This window comes from Pan troglodytes, chromosome 19 (genome assembly GCF_028858775.2).
Source record: "Pan troglodytes isolate AG18354 chromosome 19, NHGRI_mPanTro3-v2.0_pri, whole genome shotgun sequence".
In the NCBI taxonomy this organism is placed as follows: domain Eukaryota; kingdom Metazoa; phylum Chordata; class Mammalia; order Primates; family Hominidae; genus Pan; species Pan troglodytes.
In genome coordinates this window covers 94,768,893-94,791,349 of record NC_072417.2, presented here as the reverse complement: position 1 = coordinate 94,791,349, position 22,457 = coordinate 94,768,893, and the positions used below count along the sequence as shown (strand labels likewise).

The following is a 22,457-nucleotide window of genomic DNA, read 5'->3' as shown; positions in this document are numbered from 1 at the left end:
ACCATGCCAGGCTGCCTTCCCTAAAGGCCGGCTCCTTCCCCACAGGCAGCCAGTCTGGGGGTGGACCTGGAGGGGCAGGGTTCTCTGGGAATCTCTGGCCAAGGGATGCGCTTTGGGGATCCGCTGGAATAAAGAGTAATCAGTTTTCCTCGCAGGAGGTTGACCCCAAACAGCCCTCCGTCTTCCTGCCCATGAGGATGAGGACAGGAAGCCAGACCCAGGAGAGAAAGCCCAGATCAGACAGATGGGGGTTGGGAGGGCCTAGTGGCTGAAACTGCCCTGCTTGGGGACAATGCTCAGGCAGGACCAATCCAAATGAGGGCACTGCTTATGTGGTCCTTCCGGGAGCACCCTCCAAGGCAGAGCCTGGCTTCGGGCCCTCCCTGCAAGGACACCTGCCTCCACTCCCTGCCAGACCAGGCCTGGCTGCAGAGGCGGAGGGGCGGCAGGGCTGCCTGTCTCCACTGTTTGGCGGTGTTTACACGTGTCGCTGTCAGGGTGTCTGGACAGCAGGGGTCAGGGGGCCTCCCGGGCCCAGAGTTCCTCAGGCCTATTCTCACACTGGTGTGAGGGCCCTAGGGGAAGGGTGTGGGCTGGGTGGCAGGGCCAGGCCAGCTGAGACCTACAGGACCGTGGAGCATTTAGGTCTCCCACCCAACTCCAACCAGTCCTCTGAGCATCAGTTACAGAGCCCAGGCAGCAGGAGGGCAGAGCCCAGCCCCTTATCACCCATCCTCAAGGCAGGCAGGAACCCTGAAGGCAGCTTCCACCAGGGGTTCCCTTAGCCCCCACCCTCCAAAAGCCCCAGACCCTGCCAGGCCTCACCCTGCCAGCATCGTGGCCCCAGCTGAGGGCTCCCAAGGGCAGGTGCTGGCAACACAAGCAGGAGGCCTCGGGGCATCCCGCAGGGCACACACCAGGTCGCCCTGGGCTCCCCAAGCACCTCCCAGACCCAGCCCTCGGGTGGGTCCTGGCCCACAAACCCCCACGCCCTGCCCCTGAGATGAGCCCCACCGCCCACCTGCCCTCCAGCCCTGGAGACCTTTCTCCCCCTTGGCCATGGCTCCCATGGGGAGGCTGCAGGCCCTCCCTGGGCTGGACCAGAGGGGACAGACTGTCTCTCCCCTGCGACTTCTGGGGGCACTGGAGTCCTTGGCCTGGTTACCTTCAGCATTTATAGCCCTCCAGTGAGTTATTCCTCGGAGTTCTCACAGAGCAGCATGCGCCTGCGGCAAAGCCCTCACCTCCAGCCCCTGGACCACCTGACTGCTGCCTCCCGCCTGGCGCCAAACACGGCCACCGCCTCTTTTGTTAACAGGACAGTTGATCCATTAAATGAAAAATCATTCAATAGATTCATTTTTTTTTCTGGCCTGAACAAATACGTATTCCATCTCAATTCATGAAGCATCAGTACCCGCTGCAGGGGTAATTCCCCAGGCGGGAGAGGAGTTTCGGGGAAAGTGCCCCCAAAGAGAGACTCCCCAGAAATCCCTTTCCAAGCAGCCAAGGCAGGCAGGCCAGAGGAGCCTGCCCCGGGCCAGGGCCCAGACCCACGCAGCCGCCCGCTCTCCCGGCCACTTCCGCCGGGGCCTTTCCGAGCGAAGTCCATTAGGGCCGGGTCTCTGCGCCTCCCCTACGCGGGGTCCGGGCAATACGCAGCCCCGACCACCGTCCTCGGCCCGGGGGAAGCGCAGACACACACTGGAGGCATTTTCTTCCCTCCGGAATTGGTTGGTTTTTGTTTTTGTTTTAATAGCAGGACTTTTCCAAGCAAAAAGTCTCCTGAGGCGGGTGGTAAAAAAAAATCAAAGCCTCTACATCCAAGCCCGGAACAAAAGCCCTTTGGAAATCCCGCGGCGGGGCCGGGCGCGGGCGGATGCGGCGGGAGGGGCGGCCGAGCGCGCCCCGGACCCGCGTCGGGAGAAGCCGCGCAGCGCCTACCGCGGGGGTCGGGTCTTGGCGGCCCCACCTGCTCCGGAGTCGGCCCTGTCCCTCCGTCTGGGGAGGCGGCCGGAGGCGCCATCACCGCAAATTTATGGCCCGGATGACGCGCTTCCTACTCCCACAGTGGGGCCCGGTGACATTAAACAGAAAATTGACGAGAGCGGAGCGAAACTGAATCCCTTTCTCTCCAGGTCCATCCCCCTCGCTTTTCGGGGAGGGGACCAGGGACGGGAGGAAGGGCGTCCCTGAGTTTGTGCGCTCGGGAGCCCGTGCTGGAGGCTTCTCCCAGATTCCAGAGCCCAGGCAGCGTGCTGGGGGCGCGCGACCCCGCCCGGACCGCACCCCTTCGCCGGCCGCATTTCGGGCGGAACCTCGGCTCCCGTTCCACGCGCCCGGGGCGACCAGGCAGAGTGAGGCCCCGCACCCGGGTCGCTCCCGCTCGGAGGGCCCAGGCCGGATGAGGCTCCGACGCGCCCTCGGCCCTCCCTCCGCGCCCCAGCTCCAGGGAGCGCCCCGCTGCCTCCAGCACAGCGGGGGAGGGAGGACCCTGGCTGCCCAGCCCCCACCCTCGCCGCCGCGCCCCGCCCCCGGCCGGCGCAAGTGGGAGAAGAGAGCGAGTGACGAGCGGGGCGCGCCTGGGTGGCTGCCGGGGTCGCTCCTCTGGCCTCGAGCGCCCCCTCCCTCCGCCCCCCGGCGCCTCCTGGCACCGAACCCGCCGCGCCGCCGCGTCCTTAAAAGCGCCGCCTGCTTTGCTGGCCTTTGGCCGCGCGGCAGGGAAGGTCCCGCCGGAGTGGGGTCGGTGGCGCGGGGACAGCGACACTGCCGGGCGCCGGCATACCCCCTACCCCCTCCTCCGCCCCTCCGGGCACTTGCCGCCGCCCTGCAGGCCTGGGTCTTGTCGCACTTGTTCTGTCGTGCTGGGGTACACGGAGCCAAGACCAGAGCTGGCGCATGTGCTTGTCAGAGAGGAATCCAGGGAGCCCTGTGGGGGCTGCTTGGGGAAATGAGGCTGTCATCCCCGCGCCCCAGGTGCTCAACGGGGAGGATAAAGGAGCCCTGACCTGCGGGAGGCAGCCCCAGGGGACGGACGGAGCCCTGGTTCAGAGCCCAGAGAGAGCATTGGAGGGCCAGGCCTCAGCCAACTCCATTTCTCCCCTCTCTGGCCTGCGTGGGCATCGGGGGCATGGTGGGTACTAGATCCTACCCTGCCTGCTCAACCCTCTAGACAGCCTGGGACACAGAGGGCATGGTGGCCACGCCCATTTTACAGATGAGCAGAAGGAGACTGTGAGAGCAAATAACGTGCCCTTGTTCACACTGAGGGCCTGGGTGCGTAGGCTCTGGATTCTTCTGGAAAACTAGTACTAGGGTTGGCTGACTTTTGGGCCTGGGACAACCCTAAGACTCCTGGCTGGGGCAGGCATGATGCGTCCCGACTTCTGCCTTGTAGACCAGGAGCAGAACAAAATGGGCCTCATGACCAGCCATTGGGCGTCTTGGCCACAGCACGCACGGAAAGATGTGTCAGGGTCCAGCTCTTCCTGGGAAGCCCCTCCGAATGCTCCTGGCCAGCCTGTTTCTCTGGGATGAGGCCCCAGCAAGGCAGATCGCAGCCTGCAGCCGGGAGGAACTGCTAATATATGGCAAGAGTCTGGAAACCAGATTCCAAAAGGTCACGTTGGACTGGAACCAACAAGATTACGTTGAACAGGCTGGATGTGAACCTCCACTTTCAGGTTCAAAAATCAGTTGTAAAAATGCAGGCAGCTTCCCACTGAAGACTTGCTGGGCCAAGCTGCAGCTGTCTGCACCACTCAGGCAGTTCATCCACCCCCTGTCTCCCCAGCACAGGCCCTCTTGTGAATTTCCCTGAGCCCCAGCAGCTGAGCCTGCGCCCTGGGGTGGGAGTGGGGGATCCCGGGATGTCTGACCCGCTGTCTCTGATGTCAGGCCGGCTGGGGGAGGGGATGCAGCTGGAGACAGCAGAGAATGGGGTCCTTGTGCCACTGTCATCAGGCCCGGAGCTTCCATGAACACGGCTTTGTCTGCACCCATACCCCGTGGTGACCACGGGACCAGGGGATCAGTGGGCCTCTGAACAAGAGGGGCGTGCAGAGCGGCTTTTTGGCCTCAGTTAACTCTTAAATGGGTGTCAGAGGCACTGTCTTCCCCTAGCTATGCACCTCGTGCCTGGGAGCCTTAGGGCCACACGGAAGGGTAGAAATCAGTTTCAGGTCAGGAGGTCTGGAACAGCTTTATTAAACCCAGTTTTTTTCCTATGAAAATGGCTGCAGACACTGGGGGAGGGAGAGGGTGGCCTTGATCCCGATGACTCTGAAACATGCTTGGCCTTCCCCAGAGATTCCTGCTCCCAGCCCAGGCCCAGACGGCAACAGAAGCTCATGGTGAGTTCACCCCGGTCCTGGTCTGGCACCTCATTGCTGGGGAGGTCTCGGTAGTCCAGAGGAGGTAGCCCCCACCCTGGGCATCCATCTGCCCAGGCCCCAGCCCCCGCGGGAAGACCCAATTACAGAAGGAAGAAGTATGTGGAGACCCTTGGCTGAGGTTGGGGGACCTGGAAGCTGGGGGTAGTGTTCCTGGGTATAGCATGATGGGTTGATAGGTGGGTTTTATTCTCTTTTTAAGGATTTTCTGTATTTTTCAAATTTCCCTTTTGAAATGTATTCATTTTGCAATCAGAAAACAAAACAGGCCAGGCATGGTGGTTCACACCTGTAATCTCAGCACTTTGGGAGGCTGAGGCGGGTGGATCACCTGAGGCCAGGAGTCCAAGACCAGCCTGGCCAACTTGGTGAAACCCCGTCTCTACTAAGAATACAAAAATTAGCCAGGCGTGGTGGTGGGCACCTGTAGCCCCAGCTACTTGGGAGGCTGAAGCACGAGAATCGCTCGAACCCAGGAGGCGGAGCTTGCAGTGAGCTGAGATCGCGCCACTGCACTCCAGCCTGGGCAACAGAGAGAGACTCCGTCTCAAAAAAAAGAAAACAAAACAAGCCAGTGAACACTACTCCAAACGAATGTCCAGGCCCAGAGATCAGAGGCTGCAAGGTGGGCTCTGTCCCCATGTCCCCAGCCACACTGCTGGGGAACCCACAGGGTGCCAGGCCCCCTCAGCCCTGTCCCTGCCCCACAGGCCCCTGGAGTGATTGTAGGCTCTAGACTGCCTCAGTTTACCCCCAGCCTCCCCTAGGTGCCCGGGGAGCCACTGGCCAGCCTCCGGTCGCACTCCACTCAGGGCTTGACGGGGAAACAGAAACCAGCCTTGAACGCCTTCCCACGCCCCAAAACGCCAGGGTGCACAGTGAGGGGAGCCCTGGCCAGATGGCACAGATGGCATTCCTGCCCGCGAGAGGCCCAGGACCCCGGGGAGCCAGAGGGGCAGGGTGCCCGCAGCGTCCAGGCAAATGGGCCCAGGCCCCCCGACACCCAGCTGAGGCCAGCCTCCCCCAGAGCGGTTTGGAGCCCTGTCCTGGAGAGGGGGCAGCTCGCCCAGCGTGGGGGTGATGCCACCAGGTGGTGAGGCTGCTGGGCAGGGCTGGACCCCCTTTTGGACTCCCCTTCCGATTTCTGTGCCCCTGAGTCTTGCCCATGCTACAGCCTAACCCTGCCGTGGCCAAGGGACAGCGGGGCAACAGTGCCCTCCCCAAGCTTGCCCTGGGACAGCCGCCTCACTCGGAGGAAGCTGGGTTTTGCCGAGTTTTCTGCATGATGGGGCTCCGTGGGCTGGGGGCCACTTGCCTCCCTGCACCCGTCCCAGGACCCCAGGCTGCAAGCTGGAAACCCCATGGGGGCGAGTGGAGCCCCGGGACTCCACAGGAGAGGGTCCTCTGTGACAAGAGGCTCCAGGGGACACAGGCTTGCGAACATGGGGGCTGGGGTGGGGTCAAGGTATGAACAGCGCAGGCCTAGAAGCCTCAGACTCTGAGGGGCAGGAAAGAGTCCCCAAAACGGAATCAGAGGAGGAGCCCGGGGTGGGGGGAGGAGGAAAGGGGCTCAGTGGGCGCTGCCATCCCTCCTTGGGGCACATTTCTTCCCACCCTGACCAAGAGGAAGGGACCCTCCTTCCTCCAGAAAGGACTTCTCCGAGCCCAGGACACACGAGGAAAGCGAGGCTCAGTCACCAGGAAGCCCTCACTCCCCGTCAAGGCCACCAAACGGGAAGAAGGGGAGCCAGGATTTGATCCCAGGCTTCCCTCCCAGCCTGCACGCTGCTGCACTACCCAACCCTGAGGACCCCAAGAACCTCCGAGAATGTGGGATTTTGGTTCTGAGCCTCCACAGGGCCCGTTGGTGGCCTCTGGTTCAGGACAACCAGAATTGGCCCAGACAGCCAAGCAGCCAAGGGGCAGGCTTTGTAGAGTGTGGGGGTCTGTCCTCCCTCCTGGCCAGAAGCAGAGCCCACCCCTCAAATGCAGGTGGGGTGGGGCAGGGGCTCCGGCTCCGTCATCTGGGCCCTAGTGAGGCTGCCCGCTCCTGCTCACCTGCACAGGAGGCTGAGGGTGGGGCCCTGGGGGAGGGGCTGCCCCAGGCTGTAGTGCCTGGGAGAGCTGGGGGTGGGGAGGGGACAGGCAGGGGGCAGGCAGATGGCCTTCCTGCTTGGCCCTCGCTGCCAGGTCTTGCTGCCTCCTCCTGTTGGGTGATTTAGATCATTATAGACCTGAGGTCCCACCAGGTGCGTTGGCTCATGCCTGTAATCCCAGCACTTCGGGAGGCTGAGGCGGGTGTATGAGTTGAGGTCAGGAGTTCGAGGCCAGCCTGGCCAACGTGGTGAAACCCCATCTCTACTAAAAATACAAAAATTAGCTGGATGTGGTGCCACACACCTGTAATCCCAGCTACTCAGGAGGCTGAGGCAGGAGAATCGCTTGAACCTGGGAGGCGGAGTTTGCAGTGAGCTGAGATCACGCCACACCCCACAGCCTGCAGCCTGGGCGACAGAGCGAGTCTGTCTCAAAAAAATAAAAATAAATAAATAAATAAAACTGAGGTGCAAAGTTTAAAGGTTTGGGTGACACATCAGAGGCAGACTTGGGGAAGAAGTGTCTGTCCCACCCTCCCAGACCACATCCTCTAAGGGCTTGGGCCCCGGGGATGCTGGGTGGCCCCTTGGAACTGTGAGGAGCTGACACATGGGTGGGGACCAGAGGAGGGGACGTGGAGAGCCCTGGTGAGGATGTGGGCACTGGTGGGGACTGCTTGGTGTGTGATGGGGACAGGAACAGGCATGGAGATGGCCCACACCCAAGACAGTGGGCTCCTGGGGCCACCTCTTCTCCACACGGCGGCAGCAGGTCTATTTCGGGCCTAACAGCCCAGCCATCCCTGAGAGCCAGTGCCAAGGGTGCAGCAGCTGCCTCCTCTCCGGGCCCACCGGACGGTCGCCGTCCTGCCAGGAGCTCCCGTGCCCATCGCCAGAGAGGGAAATGCTCCTTGGTCTCAGGAGGCAGCGGGGCCCGGGACTCACATGGACCTGGGCCCAAGTCGACCAGTTCCAGCTGGGCACACCGGGAAGGTCACCCACCTCCCGAGCCCTCCATGTCCAGGCCATTGTGGGAAAACCCTCTCCAACAGGGGAGTGAAGGGACAGGATGGAGCGGGAGTGGCGCCAAAGCACGGGGAGAACCAGAGGCCGCAGGTGAGACCCCGCCGTGGGCCATGTCCCGTCTCTTCCTCTGACGGCAGGCGTTTCACCCGATCACCCTCCCGGCTCTCTCGGCCACCCCTGCTTGGGCTTGCTCCTGTCTGGTGTTGGGTGACCTGCCTGCTGCTCTCAGACCCCACACCCGTTTGTGGCCTCATGGCCATGAGTGGCCCCATCCCCGACTCCACTGCAGTGGGCACAGTGGTGGCCCCCAAATGATCGGTCCACCTGGAGCCTGTGAACACGACAGGCTTATTTGGGAAAAGGGTCTTTGTCCAGAGACAAAGGCCCTTAGAAGACAGAGGTCGGGGGAGATTTGAGAGGGAGGCGACAGAGGCCACGTGAAGATGAGGCAGAGATGGGAATGACACGGCCATGTCCACGGGACACCTGGGGCCACCAAATGCTAGAAGAGGCGGGAAGAACCTCCCCTGCAGCCTGCAGAGAGAGGACAGTCCTGCCGATAGCTTGATTTTGGTTCCAGCCACCAGGAATGGGAGAGAATAAACTTCTGTTGTTTGCAGCTGCCCCATTTGTGGTCTTTTGTTGGGTGGCCCCAGACATAATCCCAGCACTGGCCTGGCCCGGCCCATGGGCAGCTGTCCCCAGCCTGGCGGAGGGTGTGGCTGTGATGTTACCCCCAGGAGATGCAGTACCCCAGTCTCCATCTGAGCCGCCATCGGGCTGTGGGAGCCTGCTAGCCTGTGGCAGAAGGACCAGGACCTGGGGGCCGGCAGGGAGCAAGGGCTGAGCAAACCGGCTGGGAGGAAGGACTGAGGCCACACCGGTGTCCGGGGGGATTCAGACGTCACCAGTGTGGAGTCTGGGGGTGTTCTGACCGGCTTTAGACAGAAATTTCTTTTTCTCTCTGGAAAGGGCGGCGGTGGGCCCGTGTGCAGGGGAGCGTGGACTTGGAACTTGGGGAGCCCTGGGTTCTGCCTCATCCTCTACATCCCTGCGGGGCCATGTCCACTCACCGAGGGGTTCTTGCCGCCTTGACTGAGGGTGGCCGGGCACCAGCACCTTCGCAGCTTTGCCCAGCACCTCGGCATGGGGTGGGGGGCGGTGCAGAGTTCTGTTTTACAGGGAAGGGAACTGAGGCACAGGGAGATGACAGCTCGCCGCTGGTGCTGACCATGGGCTCACACTGCCTGGCCGCCCGTGCAGCCCCTGCCCTCCATGACGAACGTGCTCGTGTTTCCTGGCTGCCCCCCGACCCCACTCCCACCTCCCTGGCTAAACAAGGGAGATCTTGATGTGAGTTCTCCTTTTTCCTTTCTGGAAGGAATGGCAGACTCTGGACATGCTCCTAGAGATGGGAGGTCAAAATGATCAACGTTCAGGGTCCCTTCATCTCAGAGGGTCTCGAGTCACCTCATTTAAAGGTGGGAACTGGGGATCCTGGAACCTCCCCTGCACCCCAGATGCTTCTGGGGCCCTTGAGAACTTGCCCTGAGCTGTCACCTGGCCTAGACTCCCAGCCACTTTCAGGGCACAGAGAAACTGCCCTCACTCTGAAAATGTGGAGACCAGGACCCAGAGAGGTAGAGTGACTTGCCCATGGCCACACAGCCTGTGAAGGATGACCAGGTTTGGTCTCCGCCAGCTGTTCTGGCTCTGCTCCTGCAGTCAACAGCCACCACCCCTGAGGCTTGCCTGGGGTGGGGCGGGTGGGGAGTGGGGGTGGGGAGTAGTGGGAGTGGGAGAAGAGCGGAGGGGATGGGGGGAGCGGGGGGGTGGAGCGGGAGGATGGGAGGCGGCGGTGGGGGTGGGGGGAGTGGGGGGGGAACCAGGGGGATTGGGGCTAGTGGGGAGGATGTGAGGCGGGGGAGGGAGTGGAGGGGTGGGGGTGGGGAGTAGTGGGAGTGGGGGGAGAGTAGGGGGGATGGGGGAGTGGGGGGGAGCGGGGGGGTGGGGTGGAGCGGGAGGACGGGAGGCGGCGGTGGGGGTAGGGGGAGCTGGGGGGAGCCAGGGGGATGGGGGCTAGTGGGGAGGATGTGAGGGGAGGCGGGGGGGAGCGGAGGGGTGGGGGGAGCAGGGGGGTGGGGGGTGGGGATTGGGGGGAGCAGGGGGGTGGAGGGGTAGGGAGCGGGGTGTGGGGGGAGCGGGGGGCATAGCCAGGTGCATGTTATGGGTCCAGGGCAGCGACCCAGTCCATTTGTCCTTTTCAAAGTGTGGCCTGGGACACCTCCTATCCAGCCATACGCCGCCCAGGACTGGCTCAACAGCTCCACCCTCCACTGCTGTTCACCCATGACACGTCACTTCCCACCCGCCACTGCTGGCTCACCTGTGACACCCCAGGCAGCTCAGATGCCCGGCAGGTCCTGCTGGTAAGAGGGAGGCAGGAACCTGTCCTGTCTGGGACCCGGGCATTGCTGGGTGCCGGAGGGACCTGGGACCTCAGCCACGCTGGGAGCTGGCCTGTCGTACGGGCGGTGCCTGGCAGATGTGGACGGGCTCCGCAGGCTCCTGGTGGTCCACCCCTGCCTTCGTGCCATCCTTCCTGGGAGTCTCCTGGCCAAGGAGGACTCAAGGCCTGTCCCACCTGTGCCCAGGGCTCACTGTGGCTCCCTTCAGCGGGGCTCTGCTCTCTCCCCGCCTGCTTCCCCTCCAGCTCCTGGGCTCTGCCCCAGCATCCCCCCGAGCCTCTCCCATTCCTGGCCCCAGCCTGGCCAGGGATCCCAGAGGATGCCTTCACCAGCCCAGCCCCTTGCCTGGTGGATCACCACTCCTGTCTCCTGCTGCTCTGCCCCCTGCCCCGGGCCTGGGAAACCTGGGAGGACCCTCAGGGAGGGTCAGGGATGTGTGACGCCAGCAGGAGGCCGACGAGTTCCCTGGCAGGAAGCACACTGCACGGGGAGCCTGCCGCCATGCTGCCACTCTCATGCCCCTGCGGGGCCGCAGAGAGGGATGCCTAGGGCGGGGTGGGCAGTGGCTGCCGTAGGGGAGGCGCTCTGGGCAGTGCTGTTCCCTGAGAAACTGCAGCCCCAAGGGGCCTGGGCAGGGCCTGGCCTGACTGAGTGGGGTTGAGGGGGAGGTAGGGTGGGTGTGCCCTATGATGTAGGGCCTGCTGCGCCCTGGGGAGGGGACCCAGTGCAGTGATGCCCAAGTTCCAGCGTTCAGACTGCCTGGGAGCCCTGAGACTCCCTGACCCAGCAGGACACCCCTTCCTGGGTGAGGGGGAGAGTGGGGTGGGCCAGAAAGCCCACCCAGACAACTGAGACCCCTCCCCACCTGCTACCCCATCTGCTTGGGCCCAGGAATGGAGGGGCCAAGGCAGACCCCTCAACATACATGCTGAACCCTGATGTGTAGCCGCCCACACACCATGAGCCCAGATTGTGGCATTCAGTATTTTTTCTGACATCAAAACAGTCTTGGCAGGGCACGGTGGCTCACACTTGTAATCCCAGTACTTTGGGAGGCCGAGGCAGGTGGATCACCTGAGGTCAGGAGTTTGAGACCAGCCTGACCAACATGGAGAAACCCCATCTCTACTAAAAATACAAAAAATTAGCTGGATGTGATTGTGGGCACCTGTAATCCCAGCTACTTGGGTGGCCGAGGCAGGAGAATCACTTGAACCAGGGAGGCAGAGGCTGTGGTGAGCCGAGACCACACCATTGCACTCCAGCCTGGGCAACAAGAACAAAACTCCATCTGAAAAAAAAAAAATACTGAGCCAGTCCATGTGCATTATCTCATTTCTGGTGGACTCTTCCCGATGTTAATTTCACCTGAGATATTTATGCATGTGCTCATGTGAACACACACGTGCATCAGCACACACTGGCCTGCTCACGCACACACCTGCAAGTGCTGCTTCCAGCCTCCTGCCACGAGGCCGGCCCGGCTCCCTCCCTGTGGAGTGGGCTCTGCCCACGGGGCAGATGGACTAAGACGAACACTCGTTAAGCCCCCCAGAAGTTGCCTGGCTTGGCACTCTCTGCAATGTCTGAGGCGGGGCTCACTCGCCCATTTGACAGATGGAGAAACTGATGCTTAGAGATGTGGAGTGAGTGCCTGAGGCCAAGCTGCAAAAGGCAGAGCCCCCGACTCCCCCAGCGCCCCCGGAATCCCCTAGCCCCACCGACTCTCCCAGATCCCCCGACTCCCCCAGCCCCCCCAACTCCCCCAGCCCCACCAGCACCTGCTCCCACCCTCCCCAAACTCAAATTGCACCCGCTCCAGCTTCAGGGCTTGGTTGGGGTTCCCTTTTCAGTCAAGGTACAATATCCAGGCGGTAAAATGCTCCCATCAGCCACTTACTGGCGCAGTGGCTCCCGCCGGTAATCCAGTACTTTGGGAGGCCAAGGCGGGCGGATCACAAGGTCAGGAGTTCAAGACCAGCCTGGCCAATATGGTGAAAAAAATTAGCTGGCCGTGGTGGCACATGCCTGTAATCCCAGCTAGTCAGGAGGCTGAGGCAGGAGAATTGCTTGAACCCAGGAGGCGGAGGTTGCAGTGAGCCGAGATTGTGCCACTGCACTCCAGCCTGGGTGACAGAGCAAGACTCCATCTCAAAAATAAATAAATAAATAAATGCTCCCATCTTTGGGCTGCAGCTCAACGCGTTCTCACCCATGAGATTCTCGTGCAGCCCTTGGGTCTTCAACCGGCACTCCAAGCCCTGACCAGGGTCCGCTGCTGAGGCCCACCTGGCAGCTTCGCCTTCCTCAGGCCTTGGTCCTATCTTGCTGCTTGAGTTCGGCGTCATGCCTGGGAGATTCATCCGAGTTGCCACGTGCATCAGTGGCTCCTCTTTGTTGCTGAATTATATTCCGTCGTAGGAATAAACCACGCACGCTGACCCAGCCTGCCACTGATGGACATTTGGGTTATTTCTGGTTTGGGGCTTGTTGAATGGTGGCATCCAAAATATGTGTCCACCCAGATCCTATGAAAGGGAACTTCTTTGGAAAAATAATCTTTGTAAATGTCATTAATTAATGACATTTAATTACAGACTATTATTTACTTATTTTTTCTTTTTTTGGAGACAGAGTCTCACTCTGTTGCCCAGGCTGGAGTGCAGTGGCACGATCTCAGCACACTGCAAACTCTGCCTCCGGGGTTCAAACGATTCTCCTGCCTCAGGCTCCCAAGTAGCTGGAATTACAGGCATGCACCACCATGCCAGGCTAATTTTTGCATTTTTAGTAGAGACGGGGTTTTACCATGTTGGCCAGGCTGGTCGTGAACTCTTGATCTCAGGTGACATTTACAAATTAATTAATGACATTTACAAAGATTATCTTGGAGTTGGGTGGGTCCTAAATCCAATGACAGGTGTCCTTAGAAGAGCGAGGTGGAGGGAGACTAGACACAGATACCCGGGGGGCGTTGCTGCTGTCCCCAGAAGCTGGGGAGAGGTGCCGGAAGGATTTTCCCTCAGAGCTTTCAGAAGGAGCCAATCCTGCCCACGCCTTGATTCCAGGCCTTGGTTTTACAGACTGTGAGAGAATGCAATGGTGTTACTTTAGGCCACCTGACTGGGGAACTTTGTTACGGCATCCCTAAAGAAACACATACGGGCTGTGATGAGGAACTCTGCTCGGCAGGTTCCTGTTTGTGTCCCTCGGTCACAGAAGCCCTTCTCCGTCTCAGGTGTGTATTAGCCGGGGTCTCCAAAGAACCAGAGCCAGCAGGAGACACACCCATCTCTGTATCTGGAGAAAAAGATCGATGAGAAGGAATCTGCTCCTGTGATGATGGAGGCTGACAAGTCCCGAGAGCCACGGTTGGCACCCTGGAGACCCTGGAGGGCGATACCACCACTCCAGGCTGAAAGCTGGCAGGCTTGAGACCCAGGGAGAGCCGGCCCTCTGACTCCTGGGACTTCTTATTCTATCCTAGTATTTCCTCAGCTGAGTGCATGGGGCCAGCCCACACTGGGGAGGGCAGTCAGCTTCACTCAGAGCACCGGGTCATCTCCTGCAGAAACACCCTCGAAGAAATAGCCCAAATTATGCTGACCAAATATCTGGGCACCCCGTGCCCCAGACAAGTTGACACAGAAAATTAACCATCACAGGTTAACTCCATCCAGGAGTGGAATTACTGGGTCATAGAGAAGGCATAGGAATTCACAGAAATCACCAAATGGTTTTCAGGCGGTTGTGCCATGTTAAACTCCCACTGGAAAGAGAGGAGAGCTGTGATTGTTCCACATCCTCAGCAACGTTTAGAATAGGCAGTCTTTGGCCGGGCCGGGCACAGTGGTTCAAACCTGTAACCCCAGCACTTTGGGAGGCCATAGTGGGTGGATTACCTGAGATCAAGAGTTCAAGACCAGCCTGGCCAACATGGTTAAACCCCGTCTCTATTAAAAATGCAAAAATTAGCCAGGCGTGATGGTGCGTGCCTGTAATTCCAGCTACTTGGGGGCTGAGGCAGGAGAATCGTTTGAACCCAGGAGGCAGAGTTTGCAGCGAGCCGAGATCGCGCCACTGCACTCCAGCCTGGGCAACAGAATGAGACTCTGTCTCCAAAAAAAGAAAAAATAAATAAAGAAAAGTCATTCTGTAGTTTTAGCCTTTGTGAAGGCATGAAGTGGCATCTCATTATGGTTTAAATGCTTATTTCGCTGGTGACTAATGAGGCTGACCAGTTTTTCACTGCATTTAGCCCTTTCAATGCACTTCAGGTCTGTGAAGTACTTGTTCAAGTGTATTGCCCATTTTAAAAATTGGTTTGTTTATCTTTTTCTTATCAATTTGTAGGAGTTCTTGATATATTCTGGGCAGAAAGCCTCGGTGCAGAATCTATTAAGACACACCGAGGCGAACGGTACGTTCGTCTGCAACTTACCTTTTGACTCTCTTGATGGTGTCTCAAAGTTGTTGATTTTAAGGAAGCCCAGTCTTTTATGTCGAGTCCCTTTGTGTTCTATGTTAGAAATCTTTGCTGACCACAGTGTCTTCTTCTTTTTTCTTTTGAGACGGAGTCTCGCTTTGTCGCCCAGGCTGGAGTGCAGTGGCGCCATCTCAGCTCACTGCAACCTCCGCCTCCCAGGTTCAGGTGATTCTCCTGCCTCAGCCTCCCGAGTAGCTGGGATTACAGGCATGCGCCACCATACCCAGCTAATTTTTATATTTTTAGTAGAGACAAGGTTTCACCATGTTGGCCAGGCTGGTCTCAAACTCCTGACCTCAGGTGATCCGCCCACCTCAGCCTCCCAAAGTGCTGGCATTACAGGTGTGAGCCACTGTGCCTGGCCTGACCACAGTGTCTTGAAGAGATTTTGCTATGTTTTATTCTAGAAGCTTTGGGGCTTATTTTTCACACTTTGTTCTATGACTTATTTCATTTATTAGTATTATTTTTTGAGACAGAGTCTCCCTCTGTCACCCAGGCTGGAGTGCGGTGGTGCAATTTCAGCTCACTGCACCCTCTGTCTCCCGGGTTCAAACAGTTCTTGTGCTTCAGCCTCCCGAGTAGCTGGGCTTACAGGAGTGTGCCACCACGCCCGGCTAAGTTATGTATTTTTAGTAGAGACAGGGTGTCACCATGTTGGCCAGGCTGGTCTTGAACTCCTGGCCTGAAGTAATCCGCCCGCCTCAGCCTCCCAAAGTGCTGGGATTACAGGTGTGAGCCACTGTGCCCAGCCTGCTCTGTGACTCATTTTAAATTAATTGTGGGGATGGGGTCACTTTCTTCTGTCAGTGTCCAACTGATACTGGACACGTGGCAGGGAAAGGCCACCTCTTCCCCCTGCTCTGCAGGGGCCTTTGTTATAAATTGGCGTGGGGGAGGGGCCGCTTTCTGGACCCGCCCTTGGGTCCAGGGTCTCTTTGCTTATTCCTGCGCCAATCATGCAGGCCCCATACCGCTGTCAGCGCACGGGCTGGCTTCAGCAGAGGAGGCTCAGGGCCGGGCTGTGGGGCTGGAGAGCTCATCTTGGTCTCTTGGGCCCCTAGGTCGGCTGGCTTGTCCTGGCCACGGAGCACAACTTCCTTGACAGCAGCCTCTGCAGTCATCCCAGGCCGACAGGCAGGCCTCGGCGCTCCAGACAGGGGCCCAGCCCGGGGCCAGTCTCCAAGTACCCTGTGGATGAGGAAGGAAGCAGCTCTCAGGGAAGGGGCACCCCATGGGTCAGCTGGCCGCCTGGTTCAGTCACCACATGGACACACAGGGCCAGCATGGGTGCACAGGAGCTGGGACACGGCATGGAGCCAAGCGCTGGCGCCTACGTTGTTGAGGGTGCGCATAGCGGCTCGAGGGGCTGCAGTGTGCAACGGGGCAGCCAAGGTGACCTTGGAGTACAGTACTGCGGGTGAGGAGGAGGCATACAGCTGGGGGCATTTCTTTTTCTTTTCCTTTTTTTTTTTTTTTGAGACGGAGTCTCTCTCTGTTGCCCAGGCTGGAGTGCAGTGGCGCAATCTCGGCTCACTGCAACCTCCGCCTCCCAGGTTCAAGCAATTCTCCTGCCTCAGCCTCCTGAGTAGCTGGGATTACAGGCGCCGGCCACCACGCCCAGCTAATTTTTGCATTTTTAGTAGAGACAGGGTTTCACCGTGTTAGCCAGGATGGTCTCAATCTCCTGACCTCGTGATCCACCTACTTCAGCCTCCCGAAGTGCTGGGATTACAGGTGTGAGCCACCGCGCCCTGACTGGGGGAAATTTCTGACTGGGAGACTGTCAGGTACAAAGGCCCTGGGGCTTCCAGGAAGGAAAGGAGGCCACTGGGCCTTCAGTGGGGGCAGGAAATGGGGAGGGGAGGAGAGATGGGGTCAGAGGGTTCGAGCCAGTGGCTGGATTCCAGAGGTCCTGGAAGGCCGAGGGGAAGACTTTGGCTCTGGGACTGTGCCTTGGGGGGCCCGTGGAGGGCTTGGAGCCTGGGCTGCTTGCAGGGAGGGAACCAGAGGAGGGCCCAGTGGAGGGGATGCAGGGCCAGGGAGGAGGTGCTGGGTTGGGGAGGGAGCCGAGTGGCTGGGAAGGCCCGAGCTGGACATTGCCTGAATTTCGAAGACGCCCAGGATCTGTTGTGGGTGTTCTTGTGGGTGTGGGGAGCAAAGCCACATAGGAACACAGCCACAGGCCTGTACTCCTGGGGTGGGGGGGCCCCTCACTGAGATGGGTGCCAGAGGGCCAGCAGGTTCCACGGCAACTCAGGGCTCTGCGTGGCCATCTGCTGGGCTCAAGGAGGTCAGGCGGCCGGTTCGAGCAGGAGCATGTGAGGGACGCCTACTCGGCTTGGAGATGTGGACTCCGGAGCCTGCCGCAGAGCATGGAATGGGAAACTGGCGTGGGTGAGGTCATCTCAGGGACGCTGGGGACAGGATGGAGCTTCAGGAGGGAGGAGGGGCCGGGAAGCGGAGACCAGAGACACAGGAGCGCCTCCTGGAAGCCTCAAGAAGGGAGGTCCCACCAGGAAGGAGTCATCCCCGGGTTGACTAAGAGGAGGCCGAGCAGTGTCCCTTGGAGCTGACACCGTGGAGGCCACGTGACCTGCACAGGCCCTGGTCCCCCCCACACTCAGGCTAAGTGCCCAGGCACAGGCCGGATCCCTCCCAGCCCGTGTGTGGCCACAGCCTCAGGGCCCCTTCCTGGAACAGCCTGTTTCCCCCAGCCCCAGCCTCCAGAGATTTTAGGGAACCCCACCCTGTGCCTTCTGGGCCCATGGGCATTTCTGGCAGGTGGATCCTCTGAGGCCTCCCAACCTGCACTGGAGGAGCCCTGCCCCATCCTGCTCCTGGGAGACCCCCCCAAGCACCGACCCTGGGAGCAGAGAGTCCCCCTCACCCTGTGCCTCCCCAGGGCACACACACAGCTGGGTCCGGGCCTTGGTGTCCTTGACTATGCAACAAATGACCACAGACTGGGCGCTTCAATGGCAGGAAGCTCTTTTCTTATGGATTGAGAGGCCAGAAGCTGGCCACCAACGTGCGGTGGTGTGGATCCTTCTGGAGGCTCTGTGGGGAGGCCTGTCGCGGCCTCTGTCCCAGCTTCAGGTGGTCTCCAATCTCTGCCTCACTCTTTTTTTGTATACATATTCTTTCTAAAATTGTATATTGTCAGGTGCGAAACTGAATGAAGTATTTCAGTAACTTGCCTGGTAACAAGGCCCAGGTTTGAATTTGTCCATTTGACTTCATATACTCAAATGCCCTGCAAGCAAGCTAGCACTTACCCTCGAAATCAGAACCATTTTCAATTTTTCCTTTTTTTGGTGGGTGAGTGTTCTTCTCACTAGGAGTTGACAGATGAAAGCTGCCGGCGGGCGGTGCGGTCCCTCACTGTATACACGCCCCATAACTTCAGGCCCCTAAAATTTTATGTGGTTATTTTAAAAATTGTGGTTATATATATAATCTACCATTTTAACAATTTTTAAGTGCGCGGCTCATTGGCATTGGGACTGTCTCAGTGTCTTTTTTTCTTTTTTTTTAAGATGGAGCCTTGCTCTGTCGCCCAGGCTGGAGTGCAGTGGCATGATCTCGGCTCACTGCAATCTCCGCCTGCAGGGTTCAAGTGATTCTCCTGCCTCAGTCCCCTTAATAACTGGGACTGCAGGTGCACACCACCATGCCCAGCTAATTTTTGTATTTTTAGTAGAGACGGGGTTTCACCATGTTGGCCAGGATGGTCTCCATCTCTTGACCTCGTGATCCGCCAGCCTCGGCCTCCCAAAGTGCTGGGATTTACAGGTGTGATCCACTGCGTCCGTCCTCAGTGTCTCACTCTTAGAAGGACACCAGGCACTGGATTAGGGCCCACTCTACTCCAGTCTGACTTCATCTTAGCTTGATTATAGCTGCAAAGACCATATTTCTTTTTCTTTCTTTCTTTTTTTTTTTTTTTTTTTTTGAGGTGGAGTTTTGCTCTTGTTGCCCAGGCTGGAGTGCAATGGCGTGATCTCAGCTCACCGCAACCTCTGCCTCCTGGGTTCAAGTGATTCTCCTGCCTCAGCCCGAGTAGCTGGGATTACAGGCATGCGCCACCACGCCCAGCTAATTTTTTGTATTTTTAGTAGAGAGGGGGTTTCTCCATGTCGGTCCAGCTGGTCTCAGACTCCCAACCTCAGGTGATCCGCCGGTCTCAGCCTCCCAAAGTGCTGGGATTACAGGCGTGAGCCACCACGCCCGGCTGACCCTATTTCTAGATAAGGTCACATTCACAGGTATGAGGGCATCAGGACTTGGACATATTTGGGGGGCACAATTCCACCTTCTGAGTCAGGCTGGAGTGAAGGGGATGGATGACACTCTGGGCCGGTTCCTGACTCCGGCAGGCAGCGACGTCAATTATGGTATCACAAACTCTCAAAGTCCATTTCAGGAAGGGCTGCCTGCTTCCGGCAGAGACGGCCGGCTTAGCCCTGTCCCCCGCACCCCTGCCCCCTAGGCCAGCACCACCCCTCCTTCCTCTTCCCCTAGGACCTGGCTGCCTCTAGCATGTGCCTGACCCCATAGGGCACTGCAGTTTCCATCCAGATGTGTCTGTCCCTGGCTCCAGTAGGTTCCCGGGCACCCTGAGGATTTTTTTTTTTTTTTTTTCAGATAGAGTCTCGCTCTGTCACCAGGCTGGAGTGCAGTGGCACAATCTCGGCTCACCACAACCTCCGCTTCCCGGGTTTAAGTGATTCTCCTGCTCAGCCTCCCGAGTAGCTGGGACTACAGGTATGTGCCACCATCCCCGGCTAATTTTTGTATTTTTAGTAGAGACGGGGTTTCACCATGTTGGCCAGGCTGGTCTTGAACTCCTGACCTCAGGTGATCTACCCACCTTGGCCTCCCAAAGTGCTGGGATTACAGGCATGAGCCACCGCGCCTGGCCAACCCTGAGGATCTTTGCTCTGGGACCCAGCCTTGAGAGGGTTTGTTTTGAAGGAGAAGGTTTAGAAAACAGGAGAGGAGCCTTGAGGAAAAGAAAGGGTAAGAGGCTTGAGGGTCGGAGGCCAGGCAGGCTCTGGGGTGTCAGGGACCAGGGGCCCAGGAACTGAGGCTCAGCGACTTCCCCGGGTATCTAGAGCGAGGCTCCCCAGGAGCAGGGCTAGAGGCTCTGTCTGCAACAGGTCCCGGGACCCCACAGGAAACCACCTTCTCCCAGATCTGCCTGTGCCCTTGGGTGACCAGGTAGCTCCCGGCCCTGCTGAGCCTCATTTGAAAATCAGACTTGGCCAGGAGGGGTGGCTCACGCCTGTTATCCCAGCACTGTGGAGGCCAAAGCAGGCAGATCATGAGGTCAGGAGTTCAAGACCAGCCTGGCCAAGATGGTGAAACCCTATCTCTACTAAAAATACAAAAATTAGCCAGGCGTGGTGGCAGGTGCCTGTAGTCCCAGCTACTCAGGAGGCTGAGGCAGAAGAATCACCTGAACCTGGGTGGCGGAAGTTGTGGTGAGCTGAGATCGCCATTGCACTCCAGCCTGGGCGACAGAGTGAGACTGTCTTAAAAAAAAAAAGAAAATCAGACTAAGCCGGGCACGGTGGCACATGCCTGTAATCCCAGCATTTTGAGAGACCGAGGCAGGAGGATTGCTTGAGCTTAGAAGTTCAAGACCAGCTTGGGCAATGTAATGCCCCCATCTCTACAAAATAAAAACAAAAAATTATCTGAGTGTGGTGGCACGTACCTGTAGTTCCAGCTATTCCAGAGGCTGAGGCGGGAGGACCGCTTGAGCCCAGGAGGTTGAGGCAGCATTAAACGCTGATCTCACCATAGCAGTCCAGCCTGGACAACAGAGTGAGACCCTATCTCAAAAAAAGAAAGAAAGAAGAAAATTGGACTCACACGAGTCTCTCTCAGGGGGTGCCTGGGAGAATGAGGGGGTCATCGGTGCCCAGCAGTGACCGGGAGCAGGGCCAGCCATGAGGAGGCACTGGCGGCCACCACGCCAGGGTCAAAGAAAGGCTGACTGAGGTCCACCAGGCCCGTGCTGGGGACCACAAGACACACCCTCTGGGCATTTCTCTTGTGTTTTGTGTGTCCTCGCCAAGTCGGCCGAGGGACCCCCATCTGGATGCGAGCTCCTCGACGGCCCGTTTCTCTGGAGCCTTCTCATCCGGCCCCCCAGGGTTTCTGTGAAGGCAGATCATGGCCGGGAAGCTCCAGAGCAAGGCTGTGCATGTGAAGAGCCAGCCCAGAAAGGGCTCACAGCTGCCCCAGGACCCCCAAGCCTCCTGGTCTCCCCAGAGAAGGCCTGGGGGCGCGAGGGACCCTGGGCTCTGGCGAGGGTCCTCTGCCACCCCTCTGTACCCTGCCTCCCCGCTAAGGCTGCCATGGGCCCACTGGGCACAGAGAGCAGAGCTGCCCCTGGACCTTGGGGCTCTGTGCTCCCTGTCCACCCCCAGCAGGGCACCGGTGCATCACAGAGCTCCAGCCTGAGCCTGTGTCCAACATGGAGAAGGAAGTTCCAGAGCCTTGGTCGGTGGAACCCAGGGCCCACCTTTCCTGCACCACCTCGTTCTGCAGACCTACACACAGGGACACCATCACGAGCCCTGAACTCCAGAGCAGACCCAGCAGGGCCGGGAGCGCAGAGCCTGGACAGCGGCCACCTGGTTCTCCCGATGCTGCTCAGTGAAAGCAGCAGCAGGACCAGATCAGTCCCACCCGAGAACGGCCACCGGGGCCGTCTGTTAAAAGGTGGCCTGGACGGGCGTGGTGGCTCACGCCTGTAATCCCAGCACTTTAGGAGGCCAAGGAGGGTGGATCACTTGAGGTCAGGAGTTGGAGACTAGCCTGGCCAACATGGTGAAACCCCATCTCTACTAAAAATACAAAAATTAGCCAGGCGTGGTGGTGCACGCCTGTAATCCCAGCTACTAGGAAGGCTGAGGCAGCAGAATTGCTTAAACCCGGGAGGCGAGATCGCGCCATTGCATTCCAGTCTGGGTGACAGAGCGAGATTCCATCTCAAAAAAAGAAAAAAAAAAAAAAAGAGACTGGGCACGGGGGCTCACGCCTGTAATCCCAGCACTTTGGGAGGCTGAGGCAGGCAGATCATGAGGTGAGGAGATGGAGACCATCCTGGCTAACACGGTGAAACCCCGTCTCTACTAAAAATAGAAAAAATTAGCCGGGTGTGGTGGCGGGCGCCTGTAGTCCCAGCTACTCAGGAGGTTGAGGCAGGAGAATGGCATGAACCTGGGAGGCGGAGCTTGCAGTGAGCTGAGATCGCACCACTGCACTCCAGCCTGGGTGACAGAGTGAGTCCGTCTCAAAAAAAAAAAAAAGAAAGAAAGGTGAGCCCTGGGCTGTCCTGCTGGGTAATCCCACCAGCCCTGAGGCAGCCACCATGATGCTGCTGTCCAAATGAGCACCAGAGGTCCCTCGTCCAAGGCCCCCCAGCTGTGGACAGAGCCCAGGCAGCCTGACTCAAACACTGCACCTGCTGGCTTTGGGGTTGCCACGTGGGAAAGTGCCACACGAGGTGGGCGGGGCCTCTCCAGGGGTGCAGTCTGGGACAAATGACCTGGCCGGCTGGTCTCTGCATGGTCCACGCGCTCGGCTGCACTCGGTTCTGAGGTCTCAAATACACATCGATGCCTCAGTGGTGGTTTCCACCACCTTCCTTCTTACCACCACCCCCTCCTCGTTGTGGGCCCTGGACTCGAGGCCAGTTGGGGAAGCCTGTGCTTGGGGAAAGGGGCATTGTGGGGGTGTCTAGGTGTCCTAGCATCCAGATGTCCAGGCTCCAAGTGTTCAGACACCTGGGTTCCCAGGTGTCCAGACGTCCAGGTCCTGCTTGGACTGTCACCTCCTTCCAGGACATAGACCCTGCATTCATAGAGTGGGGGCCCCATGAACCTCCAGCTCCTGATTGACATCTAATTTCCAGATGAGGTCATCCTGAACTTCGGCTGGGCCCTAAATCCGATGACACTTAGGCGTTGGAGAA

At 58.9% G+C, this 22,457-nt stretch overlaps 1 protein-coding gene across 1 annotated transcript; it reads left to right on the top strand.

Annotated features, from left to right (window-relative positions):
* Positions 1-9,585: 9,585 nt before the first annotated feature.
* Positions 9,586-11,687, top strand: LOC129137726 (uncharacterized). The gene is made up of 2 exons (XM_063800077.1): positions 9,586-9,606; positions 9,727-11,687. Exons 1-2 carry the CDS (start codon positions 9,586-9,588, stop codon positions 10,528-10,530), a joined length of 825 nt encoding a protein of 274 aa, XP_063656147.1. The 3' UTR covers positions 10,531-11,687.
* Positions 11,688-22,457: the final 10,770 nt, after the last annotated feature.

Coding starts and splice junctions, on each gene's coding strand:
- LOC129137726 (XM_063800077.1), top strand. CDS start 9,586: ATGGGGGCTAGTGGGGAGGAT. Junction 9,607..9,726: donor TGGGGGCTAGTGGGGAGGAT/GTGAGGGGAGGC, acceptor CGGGGGGCATAG/CCAGGTGCATGTTATGGGTC.